Here is a 21,100-nt window from a genome sequence, read left to right as displayed (position 1 = left end):
TTAATTTTATAAATAACGCTTTGAATATAAAAAATAAAACGCCTAGAATAGCTAATTTAAACTTAATAATAAATATAAGTATAGACTAATAACTATTATAACTAAGTATTATAGCGGACTAATAGACCTTAGTATTATTAAAAGAATTTTTTAATAAAAAAAGGACCTTAGATACTATAACTATAATAAGCTAGGATATATAAGTAGAGATTATTAATAATTTAAGCGTATTTAATACTAACTTATTTTAAAAAAGTAAGTTAATATTATAAGTAAGGAAGTTTTTTATAAATAACTCTTATAAATAACTTACTATAATAATAGCTATTTTACTTATTAAAATAGTAAGGAATAAATAGGATAGTACCTTAGATAACTTAAGAATAATAAACGATCTATTTTATTACTTATTAAAACCTTAGTAATAATAATAAAAAAAGAAGAAATACCCGCTTATTAACCTTATATTCTTAAAGAGAATAATATTAAATACTTTACTATACTCTCTTAAATTTATAAAAATATAAAAAAAAAGGTAAAATAGACCTTATTATAAAAAATACTCTTAACTTTTTTAAAGGACGAATTAAGTAAAGACTCCTAGTTAATATAAAAAAGTAGCTCCTTAAGCTTAAAAAAAGAGGACCTAATATAAAAAAAATTATAAATAGCTTCGTATATATAATATAATAAAATAAAATAAATTAAAAATAACTTATTAAGTTTTAAAAAGAACTTAATTTAAATAAAATACTAACTAAGTTTATTTATATAATATAATAAGTAAATATTAATAAGAAATTTATTTATAAAGTTAAGGAATAGCTTAAGGACCTTATATATAAAAATAAGATCGAAATACTTAAGAAACCGATTTTTAACTTTAGAATTATTAATAAAAAAAGAATTAACTTTAAAATTAAAAAAAAAAAATATTAAAATAGGAACTAGTTTTTTTTATTTTAATAAAGCAGAATTACTTTATAATTCGGATAAACCTTATAATATTACTTAATAACGTACTTAAATAGAAATCGATTATAAAGTACTACTTAGCGTTAATAATATTAATTCTAAAGAGGACGACGATAAATTACGGTATAAATATATTTACTTATTTAAAAATAACTAAGTTATTTAATTTTATAAAACCGGAGAACGTAAAAAGGTTATAATAACCCCTTATATAAATAAAAATTACTTTTTATTTAACCCTAAGGACCCCTTTTATAAAGAATTATTTTAAATAGAATACCTAAATAATAAATACTTTTAATATTTTATATCTAAATAAAATAGTCGTTTTTACTTACGAAAACGTAATAATAAAATTATTAAGGATATTTATATAGAGGATTAACTACTTAGCTAAACGTTATTAAGCTTTAATAATAGTAATAAAGTTATATTTAGTTTAAACCCTAACTTTTTTATAAAGTACTTTAATAGTAAATATATAAAATAAGAAGACTATAAATATAACTAATATTAGATTTACCATATTAAAAAAGCTAAGGCTTAGAAAGAGTATTAAAAAAAATATAAATAAGAAACCCGTCTAAAGAAATAAATAATAAAAAACTAAGAAAACTAATTATAAAAGAACGACGAGAAGTAAAAATAAAAGAGAAGTTCTTATATATAATTATATAACGTAACGACGTATATTTATAAGTTAACCTTAATATTTATAAATAAAAATTAGATATTATTATTAATAGTAGTATATAAAAAACCTATATCTTACTAAGAGTAATAAATAAACTTAACTTATTATAGGTATATAAGAATAAACTATACTAATTATAAATAGTAAAAAGAGAACGAGTTAACTATAATTATAGATATATTAATTAAAAGACCATATACCTCTTAATATATATTAATAATTAATAAAAATAATTATAATATAATATTATAGAGATTAGAAATATTAATATTATTTTAAGACTCTCGTAGTTATAAAAGTATAACTTATAAATAAATTAAATTACTAATTAGATTTTTTAAGAAAATCTAGTTATTAAACGACTTAAAAAAAAAAGAGTTTAAACGGATTTTTAAGAACTCCTAAAGAATAAAAATAAATACGATATATAACTTTTATTAAAATAGTAAAAAGCTCTAAGAAGTTTATAATTAATATTAATAATTAAGGATCGTAACGATTCTAAACTATACTTAAGGAATATTAAATATATACGAAATTATTTATAAAACCTAAAAAAATAGGATTATTAAAATATAATAACTAGGATACAAAAATTAAACTTAAAAAAGAGATATAACCTAAGTTCTATTTAATATACTTAATAAATTAAAAAGAATAAGAGTATTTTAACGAATATATTAATAAAAAACTTAAAAAGGGATATATTTAACTATCGAATTCTCCTACCGGATTCTCTTTATTTTTTATATTAAAAAGGATAAAGAATTAAGACCTATTATTAATTATAAAAGACTTAACGAAATTATAAAAAAGAATTACTACCCCTTATTACTTATTACTAAGCTTAGAAATCTATTTTATAGAGCTAACTAGTTTATTATTATAAATTTTAAAAAAGTATTTAACTAGATTCGAATTAAAAAAGGAGACAAGTAAAAAATAGTATTTTAAACTTATAAAAGACTTTTTAAATACTTTATTATACCCTTCGGACTTACTAATACTCTAATAACTTTTTAAATAATAATTAACTACGTACTCCGGGAGTACGTTAATATTTTTATTATTATTTATATTAATAATATTCTTATTTTCTCTCCCGACTTTAAGATATATAAAAAGTATATTTATATAATATTTTAGAAGTTTTAAAACGCTAAGCTATATACTAAACTCTCTAAATATAAGTTTTATATATAAAAAATAAACTTCTTTAAATATACTATTATATTAAAATAAATTTATATATAAATATTAAAAATAGAAATAGTTAGGGACTAGCCTATATTATAAAACGTCAAGGACGTATAAGGATTTTTAAAATTTGTTAATTTTTATTAACGATTTTTTAAAGATTATATTAATATAATTAAACTTTTTAATAACTTAATATAAAAAGATACCCTATTCGTTTAGGATCTTAAGTATAAAGAAGTATTTATTAAAATTAAAAATATAGTCGTTTTTAAACTAATTATTATAATCCTAAACCCCTAAAAACTTTTTAAAATCGAGATTAATACTTTAGACTTTATTATAAGAGCGGTCTTAGAATAACGAAATAAATAAAAAAAGCTTTATTTATATTATTTTTATTTTAAAGTATTTTATAAAGTAGAATTAAATTAGTAAATTTATAATAAGGAACTAATAATAATTATTAAAGTATTTTAAGAATAGAGATTATAATTATTTAGAACTAAATATAAAGTTATAGTTTATATAAATTATAAAAACCTCGTAAGTTTTATAATAAATAAGAATCTAAATAAATAATAAGTTAAATAGAGCGAATTCTTATTTGAGTATAATTTCTAAATTATTTATTAAAAGGGTTTAGAAAATAGTAAAGTAAATACTTTTAATAAAAAACCCGATTACGAAGTCGTAGTTTTTAAAAAAATATAAGTTATTTTTAAGTAAAAAAAGAATAATAGCCTCGTATTAATTATAAAACTTTTTATAATAGTTAGAAAGATTAATACTAGCTTAATTAAAAAAATAATCCCTAAGCTTATTATAAAAATTTATAATATACTAATATATAGTTATTAAGGAATTATTAAAACGTAAAAACGGATTTATTAATATTATAATAAATCCGCTATACGTATTAAAATTATAAAAGTAATTAAGGACTACGTAACTTATAAAAAAAATAAAAATAGCCTATATAAGCTTTATAATAAGCTATAACTATTATAATTATTACTAAAAGTATAGTAATTAATTATATAAGACTTTATTATTAAATTACTAAAGTCTAAAGAACTATTTACTAAAATATAATATAATAGTATCTTAGTTATAATTAATTAACTTACTAAGTTTATATATTTTATTCTTTATAAAGAATTAAGTACTATAAAAGACCTATTATACGTATTTATTAAGGTTATATTTTCGAACTATAGTTTACTAAAAGAAATTATTTTTAATAAAAATAAGCTATTTATTTTAAAGTTTTAAAAATCCCTAATTTCGTAACTTAGTATAAACTATAAACTGTTAATATTATTTTATTTATAAACTAATAAATAAATAAAAAGGATTAATTACATCTTCGAAATATACCTTCGTTATTATATAAACTATAACTAAGATAATTAGGTAGTACTTTTATTAATAGCTTAATTCGTATATAATAATATAGTTAGTAAAAGTATAAAAAAATCTCCGTTTTACTTTAATTACGGATTTTAATTAATAGTATATAGAGAAGTATAATAAGGACTATAAGTTATAAAAGCTATAATAAATTTAAAAAAATTTAAAAAAATCTATAAATAAGCCTTACTAAACCTCGAGTTTATATAATAATATATAAAAAAGAATATAAATAGATTAAGGATTAGAGGACTATTTTTAAAAGAGGGGGGGATAGTACTTATTTCTTTTATTATAATATTAAAATAAAATAACTAAGTAATAAATTAAATTATAAAAAACTTAAATTTTTTAAAATTATTAAAAAAGTCTTATTAGTTAATTACGAATTAAGATTACTAAATACGATATAATACTATTCCGTTTTTTATATCTTATTACTTAAACTTATATTAAGAAGTTTATATATAAAAGATTATCTTATTATTAAACTAAACTAACTAAAGTATAAAATTAAATAAATTATTAACTATAGAATTAAAAATAAAATACGGGAATTCTTAATTAAATAAGAAAACTATAAATATAAAAAAAATATATAAGAACTTATTACGAATTTTTAGAACTCTTAAGAATCTTTTTTAAAATATTAAAATTAAAATTAAAACTAGAACTCTTAGTTATTATAGTATTTTAGTTAATTATTTTAAAAGTATTATTAAATTATGCCTCTTATATAATAATTAACTTATCCTCGTTAATAATATTAAGAGGATTAGGAATTACTTTTCCCTTTTTAAATACTATCCTTTTTTTTTAAAAAAAACGATTTAACTTCGATAGAGACTAATTTATTTTAGTTTATATATAATATAAGGCCTTTACCTATTTTTAAAAAAGAAGCTCTTTTATTTCTTTTTTATATTTTAGCCTATTAATTTTAAATAAAAAACGATCTATTATAAATATAATTAATATAAAAAATACTAAAAAAGAAAAAGAAACTTATAATCGTATATAGTATTAATAGTTATATTATAAGAACGATTACGACGTATATACTTATAATACCTTAATTTACTTTTTAATATTTTATATTTTTACCTCGATGAATAATAAAATAAATAAGGTATTTCGATCTTAAATCCTCGCTCTTTAATTTTAAAAATAAGCTTTAATTAGTAATATATTAGAAATTTAGCGGATATCTTAGTATTTTTAAAAAAACTACTTAACGAGCTTTAACCTAGGCTATAACGACTTATTTATAAATTTATAAGAATAAGACTTTTAAAAAAAAAACTTAATATTACGACTTAATATATATAACTAAGACTAGGGCCCGCCCCGTAGGCTTATAGCGGCTATGGTATATTATATATATAAAAATACGGGAATATAAAATAACTCTTATAAAATAAAAGAATTATAAATAAGTTATATATAAATAAAAAGTAGTAATTATATAATAAAGTAATTATTATAATTACTCTAAGTAATCGCTTATTAATATTTACTAAGTAATTATCTAATAAATAAGAGTAATTATTAATAAAAAATATATTTATAAACGGATTTATATATAATATAAACTTAAGCTAGGCTTAAGAATAGACTTTTTATAGCTTTTTTAGTAATTAACTTAATATTAAATCTTACGATCGTTTTTAGTTATTTTTATTAAGAACTCTTTTTAATAAAATTATAATTAATTACTAAAGCCTTATTTACTTTACGATTTATAAATATAGCTTTAAGGAAACTATTTATAATTATAATACTATTTACTTAGTACTCGTAGCCTTAACTTTTATTAATATACTTATTATAACTAGCTAGCCGTAATATTATAATTATAAAGTTAGTTTAGTTATTAATATTTTAATAAGTATTTTAACTTAACTTAAAAGCTCTTATAACCCTTAAAAAGAGGCTTTTAAAGGACTTATAATTAGACTTTTTATTTATTATAAGTAAAACTATTATAATTAAAACTATAATACTAATTATAAACCTCGATAATAAATAGTTAATAATATAATTATTTTTTTCTTATAATAAGCTTAAAAAAGTATTTTAATTTAAGTACTAAGTAAGTACTATACTATTTTATTAAAACTATATTCTTATACTTATAACTTAGAAAGAATTAACTTTCTTTGATAATAAGGTACTTAGGCTACGAAAGAGAGAGGGAAAAAAAGGACGAAGAGATGCTCCACTAGACTGGACGTAGTCACGTCCGGACTTGATTGCATAATTCCGGCCCGTCTAGCGTTCACTTTTTTCTTATTCACATTCGCCTATCCACGCTATCCTACCCGATGCCCAATGCTCAATGCCCCATTGATCTGGGAGGGTACTCTCTTCACCCGTCGTCATCTTTGCCTCGGATCGAACCTATCCCGTCAACGGCCGAGAGCTTGGTTTGCTGCCAGCCTGCCGCGCCACTGCCGAATTACACGGAACAGCTGCTTGCCCTCTCATATAACTTTTTTTGTCTTTCTTATTCTTCTGTGCTATACTACCCAAGATTGTTCTGTACTACGTGACTTGATTACTTGCTTTGACTTTTTTTTTTTGGGGGGGGGGGGGGGAGATATAGAGAGATGGGTTGATAGGGGAGTCAGACGATCGATGACTTACAGGATCTTATTACCTACCTTACCTTACTTTACTTTACCTGCCACATTTGAACTCCGGCAACTTCACCCAAGCAGCCAGGACAGGACAGGACAGGACAGGACAGGCCTCCGGAAATTCGGAATCTCTCACAGCTTTCCCACTTCACGTGAGCTGAGCGTCCGCAAAAGCAGCTCGCGAGATTTTTGGAACAGGAAATGGGCAAGATGGGCAACACAATGGACAAGAAACCTTACTCCGGGAAGCCGAAAATGCCAGGTCTTGGCGGCAAAGGGCGACAATCACAAAGTGCGCGGAAGCCGCTCTGCGGGGCCGCCGGCTGGGGTACCCACCACTCGCCGTCTCTTTCACATTCTGCCTCTTTGAGTCTACCTTAGTTGTTGTGTACTCCGTAGGGAGAGAGACGGAGAGAGTATCGTCGTCCTGACGTCTCTCCGCCCCCGTCTCCTCCTCCCCCTCTATCCGTACGTACTCGGTACACATCAGGGTCCAAAGCGGACCATCACCAAGGCCGCGCGCAGGCAGGTAGGCAGGCGCTGGGAGTCTGGCAGGCAGAAAAGTGTACCTACTCCGTAGCCTACGGGGATGATGCCCCGGGGAAACATCAAAGAGGGTACGGATACTTCAGTGAGGTTCTCATTTCCTTCTCGTCTCCCATCTTCCCCCACCCGTGCCACCCTTCTTTTGCCTGGCGCGCGCCGCCGCCGCCATGCTTGTCCCTGCCCTTTTTTTTCCTTCTTCTGGCCCTGCGCGGCGTGCCTTGTGTCCCCTTGTCACAAAGGCACCGCGCTAGGTATGCCCCCCTCTGCGACAGTGCGACTAAATCCCCCCATAACCTTGCAATGCCTCTTTGCGGTTACTGCAAAAAAGCTATGGGACTCTGACAGTTGAACCTCTGTGATCCTCTTTCCTTCTCCCCTCTCTCACTCTCAGTCTCTCAAGGGCCCCCCAGTGATGGCCTCTTTTAAACACTTTCTTGCTACGATCCATCCCTCCCCCCGTCCCCTCCCCTTCCCCCCTTGACCCTGAACGGACCCGATATCCACTATCCCGTCTGAAAAGGGTAAAAGTTTCGACTTCTCAGGCTGCGGAAAAGCAGCATGTCGCATCCGGGCCAGAAGGGCCGCAGACACGGCCTGGCTGTGGATGGTAGTCGCTCTGCTCATCGTATGAGAACTCGAAGCGGGTGCTTTTATAGCGTACTTTTCTTGCCGGTGTGGGTATCCACCACCACCCGCGCCGCCGTTGAGGAAAAGCCACACCCGCAACCGCAGCGCAGGGCACATCTTTCTTCTCTCCCTCCATGCCATCTGGTCTGCCTTTCCTGGTCTCCGGGTCGTTCATACCCTTCCCACAGCCCAATCGCCCTCGCCATCGCCCGTTCCTGGGCAGTAGGGGGGCAGGAGGAAGAGAGGGCACGGACGGGGCGCCCGTTGAAGAGGGCTAGCCCCCCCCCCCGGCGGGACCCTCCCTCCAGCCCGACATGAAGCATGAACATGGGTTTGATGTGACGAACAAGGCGTGCTAACTCGTCTCTCAACGTCGTCGTAATTGCTGCTCGACAGTGGTGTAGCAGTAGAAGAGGAGAACAAGTCGCTTTATTTCTCTTGGCGTATCCTGATGACGATGGCATGAATGGGCCAAAGTACGGGTAGATGAGCTGTCTTCCCCCAGTCCATGGTCATGAGACGACTCCGAGCGTAGTCTCCTTACATTGGGCGCGTCGGCGAGTGCGAATGCTGCCTTGGTCCCGAGAACTCGGAAATCCTGCCTGGAGATAGATGAGTTGCGAGTTTTGGCCCATCCCACAGTGTCATGACAGGCAGGCGGATTGGACGGCGTCGTCGGGTAATAGCATCGGTAGGTATCAAGGCAGCCTATTCGTAATGGCTGAGGACATCGACATGGAAGATTCGCGACGAAGGCGAAGGAAGCTCGCGACTGATGTAGTTGGCCTTGTGTGCACAGGGGTTCAATGTAAGGTGATATTTGATGAGTGTATGTTTTTAAGTAATTGTTGCAAATGGCATACATGAATATAGACAGTGAAATTTAAAGGTACGCGAGATAATGATATGCGGAACGCAGAAGAGCCCTTGCCGCCTGTCGTCCTCCTTTCCCTCCCAGGATGAGAAACCATACGAAATGAGTGGTATCTTTTCAGCCAAAACAAGAAATCCAAGACCAAAACAAAAGGAAACAGAATGCAAAATGACAAGGAACAATCTATACGTCGTCACAGCCGCTTGGGCTTGGGAATAGCATGCTAGGGCCAACCTCGTAGGAGGCTACCGTCGGAAGAAGTGAAGGTCACCATCACAGGTGGTGTTGATGTGTGCGTCGTAGATTTTGTCTGAACCTCGACGATTCTTCAGGCCAACTTGGGCTTGGGTGCCATGCGTGCTCTGACGGCCCTAGGCTTTGCTGGTGCTCTTTTCTTGACAGGCTGCTTGCCCTTGGACTTGCTGGACGAGGATGCCGTCTCTTCCTCGGGGCTCTCCTCCTCCATCTTGATCTCTACTTGGCGGCCGCGTGGGCGAGCTCTGGCCACCGTCTTGAATATGGGTTCTTCGTCGACACCGTCTTCGGGATCCTCGCCGCGGTACTCATATATTTCATCGAGTATCTGTTGTCGCTGCTCTGGGTTCTGCTGTAAGTCGACTGTGTCGTCAAGCAGGACAGCGCTGCTCGTGGCGAGGTTTCTCAGGCGGGTTTTCTGCTTCTTTGTTCTCCGCGACTTCCCCGGCTGAGTAGTAGGCTCGGCTGTGTAGCCAGAATCTACCATGCCACGCTCGACTGCCAGGTACTCAACGTCGCTTGCGCCCCACGCAGTTGTTTGTCCGCCGCCGAGCTCCTTAAACTTGCGATGGACCATCTTGAAATAGTAAGCATCGACGTGATCGAACGCCATTTTGAGTTTATGTCTCTGGTATCTTGTTAGTTATATTGCTCACAAAAATATCCCGACACCATGAAGACGACTTACATCTCTGAGTGACCACTCCAGAAAGTTGGATCTTCCTCTGGTCACCTGCATTTGCAAACGTGCAGCAGAGCTTGTCATGCCGAACCTCTCTCTGTGCTCACCCGCAATGACTTCCCACATTCCGGTGCCCTTGTTACCTGAGAGAATCATGTCCCTTTGACGATGGAAGAGGAAGGCGACGTCTTCAGGGCATTCCGGCTTGACGACGAATTCATCAGGGAGCGAGTCAATATGCGCCATCTCGTCATCGGCGGTCGGCTCTTCAGATGATTCTGCCTCGGACTGTTCCCCTCGACCTCTAACGCGAGGAGATCTTTGGCACCGGCCCGCTGCTTGTTGGTTGTTTTGACGGGCTCGGGTAGGTCCTCGAACGACCTCGGGGCGTTGTATCTGTGTGCTTGGAAGGGCGTATCCCATGTAACGTCTTCTGGTGGCTTCAGACTTGAAGGATGTGATATCGGAGTCCTCTACCCAAGTGTGAGTCGGCGGCTGGGCATAGTACTGTGCCTGGGCTTGCGAAGGATGCGGAATTTGTCCCATGGACAGCTCGCTCATGATAGGCTGCGGCTGCATCATTTGCTGCTGAGGTTGAGACATGTAGTAGCCGTGGGGTGGCATCTGAGGGGACATGGAGCCCTGGTCCGATTGAGGTTGCGCGGAAACTGTGTAGTTACCAAAGTAGTAGTCTTCAGGAGGTTCGCGTTCGTGCTCAGGCTCTGCTTGGATGTAGTTCATCTCGAAATGACTCTCGGTTGTGGGAGGGTTCATGGCCATCGGAGAGCCAACCTGGCTCTGAGGAGCACTCATGGCAACAGTGTTATGCCAAGCCATCCTGGAGGATCCGGAAGGACTGGACTGGGGCTGCATAGGAGCCATCGCTGATGGGTACTGGGGAAGAGTTGTTGTTTGTTGCATGCAGGGCGAGCCGCCACCAGATACTGGAGTCAACATGTGGGATTCACCGAGTTGCGGCTGATGGTTGAAAGTTGTGACCTTGTATCTGTCAGACAAGCCTGAGGAGCCACTCAAGGATATATATGTCGACTTACAGCAAATGGAGGGCTTCTGAGGTCTGGGTAGATTGTGGTAGGAGGCTGTGCCACTGAGGTGCGCCTGCTGGGCATGGGGTCTGATATTCCGTCTGAATGCATAGTGGTTTGTTCGACGTAGTTCTGGCTCGTCATGATCGAGTGGATGACCAGGAGGAGTTGTGGACAATCGAGGTAGGTGTGGAATGTGAAAGTGAAAGTATTGAGGTTGTAGAGGGCGGTGTGTAAGTGGCAATGGGGATATTCCAAAGAGTTGGATGTGGGCAAGAGCTTTGATAGTTTATGGTTGTGTGAAGCTTGTCTTGTCTTATAGGAGGATAAGAAGGGGGGAGATGGACAGTAATAAAGAATTCAAAGAGTCACTGAAGTCTGCCTCTCCGTAATTGGACTTGTCAAGTGGGATGGATGAGAAGAGAGCCTCGCGAGGACGAGATGGCCGCGGCCTATTAATGACGAGCAAAATGGACAGCGATGGTGCCGATCCAAAGGTTTGTATTTTTTCGCAAGGGGAGCCTGCCAGTCGAGACGATTTGAACGAGTGCCACTCTCCAGGATAGAAAGCAGCGGGGACCATCGCCAGGGTTCGAGAAAAGGGACAGGGGGAAGGATAGTGTACACGAGGTACATGAGGCCGTTGTAGTCTGGAAGGTAAGGTAGGTGTAGGTAGGGCCGGCACACAGACCAAGAGAGCAGGAGACGAGGAAGAGCAGGAGGAGGGGTTAGGCAGGACAGGCAGGACAAGCACAGTACAGCAGACAGAAGAGACGGCGACAACGATAGAGGCAGAACCAGAGACAGAGACAGACTTGCATGCGGGGGCATGGGTGTGGGTGGTTCCTCGCAGACGATAGCCGCCCGGGGCTGGTATGTACGGGTACGCAGTAGTGCAACTCTGTAGATGCGGGTCGATTCAGTCGGCCGAGCAGCTTTGGGGTCTTGTCTTGGGGCTTGGGGGGGGGTGGGGGGGGGGGGGGGGGGGGGGGGGGGGGGGGGGGGGGGGGGGGGGGGGGGGGGGGGGGGGGGGGGGGGGGGGGGGGGGGGGGGGGGGGGGGGGGGGGGGGGGGGGGGGGGGGGGGGGGGGGGGGGGGGGGGGGGGGGGGGGGGGGGGGGGGGGGGGGGGGGGGGGGGGGGCGTGTGTCTGGAAAGACCAGATAGAGCGAGGGAAAGAGAGAAAAAAGGGCATGGGGCGTGTGTATCCACAACTCCATGGATGGGGGTAAAAGAGAAAGAGCAGGGGATAGAGCGAAAGATTCTGAGAGGCTACCATTGCCAGCAAGAACCACACCTCACACATACCTACATACACGATAGAGTAGTAGCAGAGCAGCAGCAGCAGTCCCAATGACATGACAGTCACACTCGCAGATGCAGCCCAGTCCAGCCCAGTAGGCTGTATCCGTAGCGATGTTACAGCCCACCGGAGCAGGACGTCTACCAGTCTCCCAGAAACTCGTCCAATGTACTCCGTACGCAGTAGAGTGTGTTTTCTCTGTCTCACCTCTGTCTCTTTCCGTGCGGCCGCCTTACAGCGCCTAAATGGGTGACAGGTGTGGGACGGGTGGGGAAGAGAACGACTGATAGAGCAAGGCTCAGCATAGTAGAGCTTGATAGTGAGTCCGAGCCTCTGAGCATACATACCTACCCAGTCTTGCACTTCTCGATTATTTGAAGGTACCAATGAGAGTGGCGAAGGGTATAAGTCGGCCGCAGTACAGAGTGAAGAGGACAACCGCTTGTTTCTATGGCCTGGCTCGTCCGACATTGATACGTCTTTGTTTTCTGGAGCCTGTGTGCTTCGACATCCAGGCCTACCAGCATCTTCCTCTCACTCAGCTGCCTGGACTTCGTAAAGTAGAAGGAGCAAAGTTATTGGGCTGATTTGTACTTACGTGAATGGCGCGGACAGGTAGGTAGATGGGGTCTAGAATATATTAAACGTCCATTGGCGATGGAGACGCTCGATATGTGATGCTCCTCGTTCGCGGGCGAAGAATCCTAAAGGAGGGGGGGGGGATGAGCGTTGACCTGCGCCAGATGTGCTGCCTTCTCTGATGGATCTTAGATCGTACGGGTGCACGGTACACAGCTTTTCTCTCTCTCTCTCTCTCTCTCTCTCTCTCTCTCTAGCTGTAAGGCAGAGCATGTCAGGGATCAGGATCGGCAATGGGGTCTAATTCAGCGTGACAGAAAAAAAACCCCTCGATTCCGCTGCTCTGATTCCCTTGAGTCATGATGAATGTACTCGGACGGGGGCGGGAAGTATTGTCTACCTAGGCCATGATCCTTGATAGCATTGTGTACTGGTAGTCAGTATCCGAGATGACAGACTTGGGCAACAAGGCGGCATCAAGGAAGTAGTGTAGCACGGAAGCTGTAGCAGAAGAAACGACACGGGCACAGGCTAACTCCTGCTGGGGTTGTGGGATAACTTGGCTCTTTCTTCCCCCATATACAGTACGAGGACCAGTTACTTGGGATAACCCCGCCAGCCGGAGGTTACAGTGGATGGTAGGGCTCTCGCTATACTTTGGAAAGTGCAGAATCGAGATGGACTTACCGGAGTTGTGTTGTCGAAAAGCAATGTTATCAAGTCTAAATGCTGGAAGGGTATTGTGTTTGGTGCGGGAGAAATACAGACTTGGATTGAAGTGTGGGTGACTGTAGCAGAATGGGTGACATTGTGACGTCTGGGAGCTATCAATCTGCGTCCGAGTTGCACATTACACACGTAGTTACGCACGTAAAGGACCCAGATATGCCAAGATTGACGTGGACCATTACAACGGGGTTGCCCCGGGACGGGACTGATACGGGTTTGCTCCCGTGGTGGATTAGTTGATAGACGAGAAAAGAGGAATCAAATCGATCTTGACGCTATATTAGTGGGTGAACTCCCTGCTCTTAGTGCATCTCGATCCGATTGGAGAGAGATGCGGACAGAGTATAGCATTGAGGAAGTCTTAGAAATGTTAGCCATTTCCCGGCGATGGCAGGCATGGCAATGCGAGTGCCAGTCGGTAAGGTGTAGTGATATGTGTCAAAGAGAGGCGATGGCGTATTATGTAGAGTTCAATTATTTAACAAGTGTGGAGGTTGAAAATGTCGGAGCATAATTCCGGGGCTCAGGTAATGCAATGTCCATCCGCTTACGGTAGCTGGAATGACCCGGTAATCAAACTCGCGAAAAAAGGCACAGTAAAATAATCAACGAAGAAAGATAAGGAAGTCGTGAGGATGTGCTACACTCGATGTCGGGAGCTGTCCCTGGTCGGCGTTTCGGGTCCGGGTCGACTTCAAAACGGGGGTTGGTGAAGAGAGAAAGAGGAAGAGAGGGAAGGCAAAGGATGTGTGAGTGAGGTGAGCATGGACTCTGTCTGTACTTCGGGGGTCGAGCCAAAGAGACTCAACAGAGGACAACGGCCGAGTCCACGGGTGTCATTGCATGAACCGTGTGATTGGCTCCATGAGCGACCGCAACGGGGTCGGCAACCTGGGAAAGCCGGGGGTAGGAAAAGGCAAGTGGGGACGTTCATCTTGCGGTACGTATCGTGCGTGTGCCTGCCTCATTCTCATTCTAATTCTCATTCTGCTTCTTATTCCCATTCTCGTCTAGGTCCTGAGTGAGTCTTTCCTTCCGTCCCGACTCCCTGCGGCCTTTCTGCCTTCTTGACTTCCTGCTGTGCGGCGTGCCTGCCTTCCATTCGACACATGCGACGTACCGCACCTATACGTACCCAAGTAAGTAGGTACCTGCCTACCTACCTTACCCGTCTGTCTGCGTGCGTCAACTGTGCCGTCCTTGAGCCGGGTCCTCTCCTTCACCTTCTCCAGTCCAAGCAGGTCCAGTTTCCTGGAGTTCAGCATTCAGATAACTGACTCTTCCTGACCGGCGCATTGTTGCCTTGATTTTAATCATCACACGGTCAATGAGTCTAAGAGCTGACATGTGTCTTTACCACCAAATCCTTTTCCACTTGTGAAAACCTTGACTCAATGATAGGTCAGAAACTTAGAATCTCTTCCGGTGACATTTCCCAAGGTACATTACACTGTGACCCTCCTCTCTCTCATGTCTGTCACATTTGCCTACTTGCTATCAGTTTCGTGGGCGGGACCCTTACGATAGCTAAGGGTACCGTTGCCGAAATCTGCATTGCCCTAAGGTCTGGTCACCTCAGGCCCGCCCTACGCCAAGAGTCGCGGAACAGAACGGCCAGTGCCCAGCTGCCCCCAGCACCACCAGGTGGGAATCTTCGAGAGACAGGGGTGGCGGGGGGTATCCCTAAGATAGACCTCTGATGTTTGGGCGTGTGGGTTTTGAGGCTGCAATTCCTCGGACAAAGCGGGGGCTCGGTTTTCGTAGGCCTCGCTTGTCGACCTTTACTCCCCGTCGCTGGGTGTGACCGGGACGCGTCCCGTCAACTTAGAGTCTTGGACATTGCTTGAGTGGGCACCGAACTGGACCGCACTGGAGTGGGCTGGAGTCACTGGAAGAACCTGGGCCCTTCAGGATGGAATTGCTTAAACTGTTATCCGAGAACTAGGTACTCGTCGTTGAAATTGCCTTCTTTCTGGACTACCTTGCTCTTCTCTTCCCAGCGTCCAGAGAGACATGCTCATGTCAGGCCATGGCTCGTTAGAAAAAAGAAAAGAGTCAGGGGGGCTTCCCTTGCCCGTGCAGAACTTGTTGCAGCATCGGTAAACACGCGCCAGTGGAACAAAGCTTTCACATTGTCTCGACTCTCGCCTCCCACCATGGCATTGAGTCTCCATGTTATTCCCATTCCTTGGCCACGGCGATTATTATGCGATCAAGCCACTGTCGATCAAGGCAAGCATACATGCTTCGTACAATGCCAGGCCATGCACCCTGGTATACGCACCTATCCAAGCTAGCATAGTGAAGGCAGTGATGGCATACGGAGTACTCTGCTTTGAACTGGGCAGTCCCCACAAGCTTGATGGACACGGGACCAGCAATCTCACAATAAAGGCGACAGAGGATTGGACACACGAGCGGGAAGAGGCGGGAACCGTTCGATCTGGAGGGTCCATAGGCATAAGCTGCCGCCCGCCACGATCTGAGATCCATTTCGTGCCACGAGAGGGTTGCCGCATAATCTGGCTGACCGGCACAGACACTGGTTTCTTTTGTGAATACTCGGAGTATCCCGCCCGTACCTTCGTACAGTTGATGTCTTACTATGGGGATGGAAGCCGAATTGAGGGAGGTCCCGATCACAGACTCGACTCTGAACTTCTGAAGAACCGGTTGATGCCATGCCTGCCCCCACACAGCCGGCGTTCATGCCCTCCCCCCTGCCTGGCTTGAAGCTCGTTCGAAAAAAGGGTGAGTTGCCACAAGGCAAGGGAAGAATGGGCTGATATTGACTACGGTGCATGCAACTTTGAGACCCTCGACCATGCCTTTTGATTGAGCAGGAAAGAACAATAGCCACGTATGGCCGCCGGTGCGAAACAAGAGGAGAGGAACGCGACTTTGCTGCAGAGAGGGAGGGGGAAAACGGACGCTGAGCCAATACGCTCAGTTCTCATCTCTTTGGTCGTCAGGGATATCCTTACACAGTACTAGCGCGGACCCGACAGACTGGTTCGCGCTACTTTAGCGTCAGAACTAGATAGAGCCCACCCTCATTAGAGGCTATCATTGGCTCGCCTCGGAGGCATTTCGTCAGGGGATAAGTCTGAAGCCTGAGGCCACAATTATACTACCCATGACACCCCTCCCCCCATATCTTCCCCTCCCACTTTGGGTACGTACTCCGTACCTACCGTCGATTCCCTTTTGGTTCACCCTACCCCTACCGTGCCTTCTCCACTTCCACGAGCACACCTCACTGGTCAGAAGCCGATCCCTTTCTTCGGACTTAGCGCGCGTCTGTTCTTTCGAATTGAAGCTTAAGCACATCCAACCACTCATGGTGTCGCTAGTGACTCCCAGATAAACCATTTTCACTTCCAACAAGCGGCCAGACTTCATCCCCAACAGCGCAAGGTCAAAAGAACGCAACTTTGTCAACTTTTTAACCGCGATATCACACACCCACCCACATTCTTCCAGACTTCACACGCCGCTGCCTCGTAGCTACCTGCTATCACACGCATTCTTCCACACCACCTGCGCCTTGCTGCAGAAACGTGCCCCAACTTTGTTGCTCCTGGCCGCTCCCTTCCTCGATCCCATGGTTCCAGATGCGGGTACTGTACCGGAAGCCATGACGCATCCTTGATGAGCCAAGTCAAGCTGAACCTGTACGTTCTGCCTCGAGGAGAGACGATTGAGGCCGTCTGCCTTCGCGTGCCGGCCCTTCCTCACGTTCCTCAGACCGATGGTACCTTGCAGATCGCCGTTCTATGGATAGATGCCGAAACAGAAGGCTGAGGTGCAGTCTGATCCTTTGGCCTTTCTAAGCCCCCCAGCCCGTGCCACGTTGAGGTTCGAGGAGACCGCTGTGCCGCCTTAGCCTCTCAGTCCCACTCTCTTCGACATGTCGTTACCATGATATCTCCCATTCGGTTGTAGGAACGACCGCTTGATGAGTCCCGAGGTGCGACATCAGAAGCAGGCGACATGGCTGCAAGCCCGAGGTCAACTCTCCCTGCTCATGGTCGCTTCTCGGGTCGTCGACTTTTCCAAAGGAAAACCTTACCGGCCGCAAACAGCCTAATGAGGAACTGGCCGTATCCCCATTCCCTGGAATTTTACGCTCTTAGCGCCCAGGTCGCATAGTTCGTCGCCCCCATTGGTCGTCACTGCCTCATCACGCCGTTGGTCGCGTCTGTAACTGTCCCTGACGCGGTTGTGGTCGTCCATATTCACAACCTAGGTCCAAATCAAGCCAACACTGCCTCTTCTTCGCCTGAATTTCTGGTTTGCGTTGCATTGCGCATTGTCATGCACTTTGAGCGCTTCCGGTCTCTCGGGTCGCGAAGGCAGCTGGTCTCCGGCAAGCGTCCTACTGGATATGCCAGGAAACAGGTATCCACCGCAAAGCATCGTCTGCTAGGGTTTTGGTACTGCAAATTGTCTCGGTCCGTCTTCAAGCAAGTCAACACATTCTGGCGGTAAAACAGTATCAAACCAGCCGAGAGTAAACGAATTTCCTTTGGTTGGACGGGGTGACAAACTGTCTGGACGTGGCAACCTCCATCTTCATGCCAAGCCATGCTATGGATTCGAGAACCCTGACCAGAGGTGTCCGTCCGAGGCACCGAAGTACGCTCAGACTGACAGCGATCTTGCCGCTCGCCATGTGAGCTTTCCGTCCGAGATTTCCAGTGGGCAGTGGTTCGATGACGCTTGCCATCGCTGCACCGTGCAGCCCCGAGACTCCACCATCCATTGCAATCAACGAAGTCTAACACCCCCCCTGGACGAGGATTTGCTGGTCATTCCTAGGGCACCGTGAGAAAAGCCCGAGGGTACAAGGAGATACACCAGGAGATTTCTTCCACTCTTTCAAGGTCTCTCCCGGCCACATGCGGAATAGGGTACGCTCCACGCTGGGTTTTTGGGCGTCCATTCGGCTTCCAGGGCATGAGCTCTTTGCGGCTAGAAGCGTGTATCATGGAAATCCGTACTTGATCCTAGACCTTGGGCAGCTTCATTCTCACTGAAGAACTGCTCAATGAAGGCAATCACAGTTACTCATTCTGGAAAAAGGCGCAGCGATGGTAGCTGACAACTGGGTAGCCGGACGGCCTCGCCCCCTCCCCCGTCGGACGCTGATCTGAAATCCCCATAGGCAAGCCCTGCTACACCCACGCGAGGTTTCCATACACACAAATACTTCCTGGGGGGCGGCGCCTTGTATTTGTGGTGTCTGCCTGCTCGTCAACCATTGGAGAAACGAGGCAAACCACCTATCTTCAGTGATGGTGGTCCTCTTTACACGGTAACCTGCTGTTACCATCTTCCCCGGCTCCCGCGAATCAAGGACGGCACAACCGGTCCGCGGCGTGACGAGATTCTGCAGTTGTCATGGATTGACATTCTCCGGGACTTCGCCGTTCAGGAGAGGGGGTGGACATACTGGAAGCCGCGGTGGTTCTGTGGAAGAGCTGCCAGGAGTGGTCAAGTGTGGACAAAGGTGGGCGTTAGGCCCTCCGCCGGTTGCGCCCGTAAGAACATCTTTCTCCATGTCGCATCTGGAACAGCGGCAAAACGGTCCCCGAGGAAAGAAAGGAATCCCTTCTGCCCCCCTTTCCAGGGTCAAGCTTTGTGGTTGCGTGGGAATGTCGAACCAGACAATGGTCTGAAAGATTCGCAAAAGGCGCAGCCGCCACCACCACTACACGACCTCATCCATCTGCAGGATGGGCATACGAAGAGGGGGAGAATACCATCTCGAAACCTTCGGCAATTAATTTCAGCCCCCAATGCTGCTCATCGCTGTCCGGTATCATGTCTCTACCCGAGCCGTTGACTGCGAGGCTACAACCAACGGCCGTAACGATTGCTCCGGTCGTTTCAAAAGCCGCTGCTGGTGTGCGCGCTCTCGCTACGCCTCTGTGGGGATAATCAGCACTCTAATCTGTACAAGAAACTCGAGTGTACATTACCGGGGAAGCTCTCTCTCTCTCATCCGATCTCGAGTTGTGGGCAGGGCGGTGTTGAGTCAATTTCCAGTCTGGCCCACTCCCAGCACTGAACTGGTCATCACTACGGATACTACCCCTCGTTGAACGAATATGGTTACGTCGGCACAGTTTGGTGACGGATTTTTGAGCGATGTTGTTCTTGGTAGAGAATAACGCCTCGCAAGGCATTCTCTTTCGATTTGGCCTTCTACCTTATAGCTCATTGATCACGTTGTTTTGACTGGTCGTCAATCCACGAGGCCACAACAGAGGCCCGAAAAGGCGGCCAAGTGCCTGCAAAGCCCCCTCCTTGCTGCCCCGGCGACTCCGGGTATCGGCGAAGGAGAACTCGCTGCCAAGAAGAAAATTTTCATGGGCAATCCAAAAGTGTACAGTTTTCGCGGTCAACTTCAGAAGCTATCGCGAGGGCGTATTAGGGTGCCCGAGTGGTCATCGCCAGCAGCCCCTCCAGCACACACGTGTTGAGGCCTTTGAGGTCTCTCTCTGCACCCCAATATTTCGGCCGCAGTATTGGAGCTGATGTCGGGGTGCAGAATCCTTTGCTACTTTCTGCAATCCTCCTCTTCCGCAACTACAGCATTCCCCGAGCTGCAGCTGCGCCGCTTCAGCGGTCAAACGGGCACTCTCTTCAGCTTGTCTGCAGGAACAAGGCATTCGAAACGTCATTTCAACCTCCCGTCAAACTTGTTTCTATTTCGTATTCTGTCTATTCTGTCCTATTCCTATCTTGTGGTAAAAAAGCGTTCCAAGTGGCGGAGCGTCGAGCCCCACGGGTGAGGCTGTGAAGCCCTTTTGCGTGGGAGAGAAACACCATTTACCAACAACACCAACACCCAAACAGCCCCCAACGACTTCCGACCACGCCCAAAGCAGAAGACAGAACAATCCTTTCGTGCTCCGACCAACGATAGACGACGGAAGCGCACCATGAACCCGTCATCTTCTCCTTTCGTATCCACAAGCATCAAACAAGCGCAGAACTTCCCATCAATACGTTACACACACTCGAAGCCATCGTTTCCGCATCCACTCGACAGCCCCCTTCCCCCCTTCTTCCTCCACGCGGTCGAGAATAGTAGCCAGACAAGACACAGCCCGCCATCATCTAAGGTTAATCCCGGCCGCCACTCCCGTTGCCACGGGCGGCGCAGAACCACGAGAGAGACAGAGACGTCTACGGAGCGTTTACCGCAGGCTGTTGGTAAAGCCCATCATGACTGGTTCTTTGTTCGCCAGGCTAGGATACCATCACCCTCGAGGAACGTGCAATGATTCGTCCCCTTTCCATGATGACTCGTTTGCCTGATATCGTGCCTCATATCGATCCCTTCGCCAGAACGAAACGGACTCAGTCACAGGGCGCAGGGCAAGCGAACGAAAATTGAGAACACGGCGAATCAGAGAAGCTAGACCAACATCCCTCACGCCTTCGCCCTGGTTCGATTCTCTCGTCACCTCGTGGCCCCCCTTATTCCATGAGTAGAAAGTTGACAAAGTAGACGAAAGGTGTGTGTCTAGACC

At 42.9% G+C, this 21,100-nt stretch overlaps 5 protein-coding genes across 5 annotated transcripts; 3 read left to right on the top strand and 2 right to left on the bottom strand.

The window, feature by feature from the left end:
• Nucleotides 1-2,398: 2,398 nt before the first annotated feature.
• Nucleotides 2,399-2,545, top strand: CLUP02_13720 (uncharacterized protein; the record flags this gene model as incomplete). Its single annotated transcript, XM_049292657.1, has 1 exon — nt 2,399-2,545. A coding segment is annotated over one exon (147 nt), but the record flags the coding sequence as incomplete, so codon positions are not given.
• Nucleotides 2,546-3,991: 1,446 nt separating this feature from the next.
• On the top strand, nt 3,992-4,141 carry CLUP02_13719 (uncharacterized protein; the record flags this gene model as incomplete). The annotated part of the gene is made up of 1 exon (XM_049292656.1): nt 3,992-4,141. A coding segment is annotated over one exon (150 nt), but the record flags the coding sequence as incomplete, so codon positions are not given.
• Nucleotides 4,142-7,851: 3,710 nt separating this feature from the next.
• On the bottom strand, nt 7,852-8,031 carry CLUP02_13718 (uncharacterized protein; the record flags this gene model as incomplete). Its single annotated transcript, XM_049292655.1, has 1 exon — nt 7,852-8,031. One exon carries the CDS (start codon nt 8,029-8,031, stop codon nt 7,852-7,854), a length of 180 nt encoding a protein of 59 aa, XP_049149801.1.
• Nucleotides 8,032-9,293: 1,262 nt separating this feature from the next.
• Nucleotides 9,294-12,593, bottom strand: CLUP02_13717 (uncharacterized protein; the record flags this gene model as incomplete). The annotated part of the gene is made up of 5 exons (XM_049292654.1): nt 9,294-9,848; nt 9,909-10,901; nt 10,958-11,227; nt 11,636-11,904; nt 12,254-12,593. 5 exons carry the CDS (start codon nt 12,591-12,593, stop codon nt 9,294-9,296), a joined length of 2,427 nt encoding a protein of 808 aa, XP_049149800.1.
• Nucleotides 12,594-16,418: 3,825 nt separating this feature from the next.
• On the top strand, nt 16,419-21,062 carry CLUP02_13716 (uncharacterized protein; the record flags this gene model as incomplete). Its single annotated transcript, XM_049292653.1, has 19 exons — nt 16,419-16,523; nt 16,597-16,731; nt 16,824-16,854; nt 16,952-16,992; nt 17,064-17,276; nt 17,341-17,430; nt 17,561-17,659; nt 17,709-17,957; nt 17,986-18,294; nt 18,378-18,538; nt 18,613-18,667; nt 18,724-19,145; nt 19,241-19,489; nt 19,585-19,633; nt 19,778-19,947; nt 20,046-20,240; nt 20,321-20,352; nt 20,421-20,842; nt 20,916-21,062. The coding sequence occupies 19 exons, from the start codon at nt 16,419-16,421 to the stop codon at nt 21,060-21,062; spliced, it is 3,174 nt and encodes a 1,057-aa protein (XP_049149799.1).
• Nucleotides 21,063-21,100: the final 38 nt, after the last annotated feature.

Source organism: Colletotrichum lupini, chromosome 7, assembly GCF_023278565.1.
Source record: "Colletotrichum lupini chromosome 7, complete sequence".
Taxonomy (NCBI): domain Eukaryota; kingdom Fungi; phylum Ascomycota; class Sordariomycetes; order Glomerellales; family Glomerellaceae; genus Colletotrichum; species Colletotrichum lupini.
This window is presented reverse-complemented; position numbering and strand designations above follow the sequence as displayed.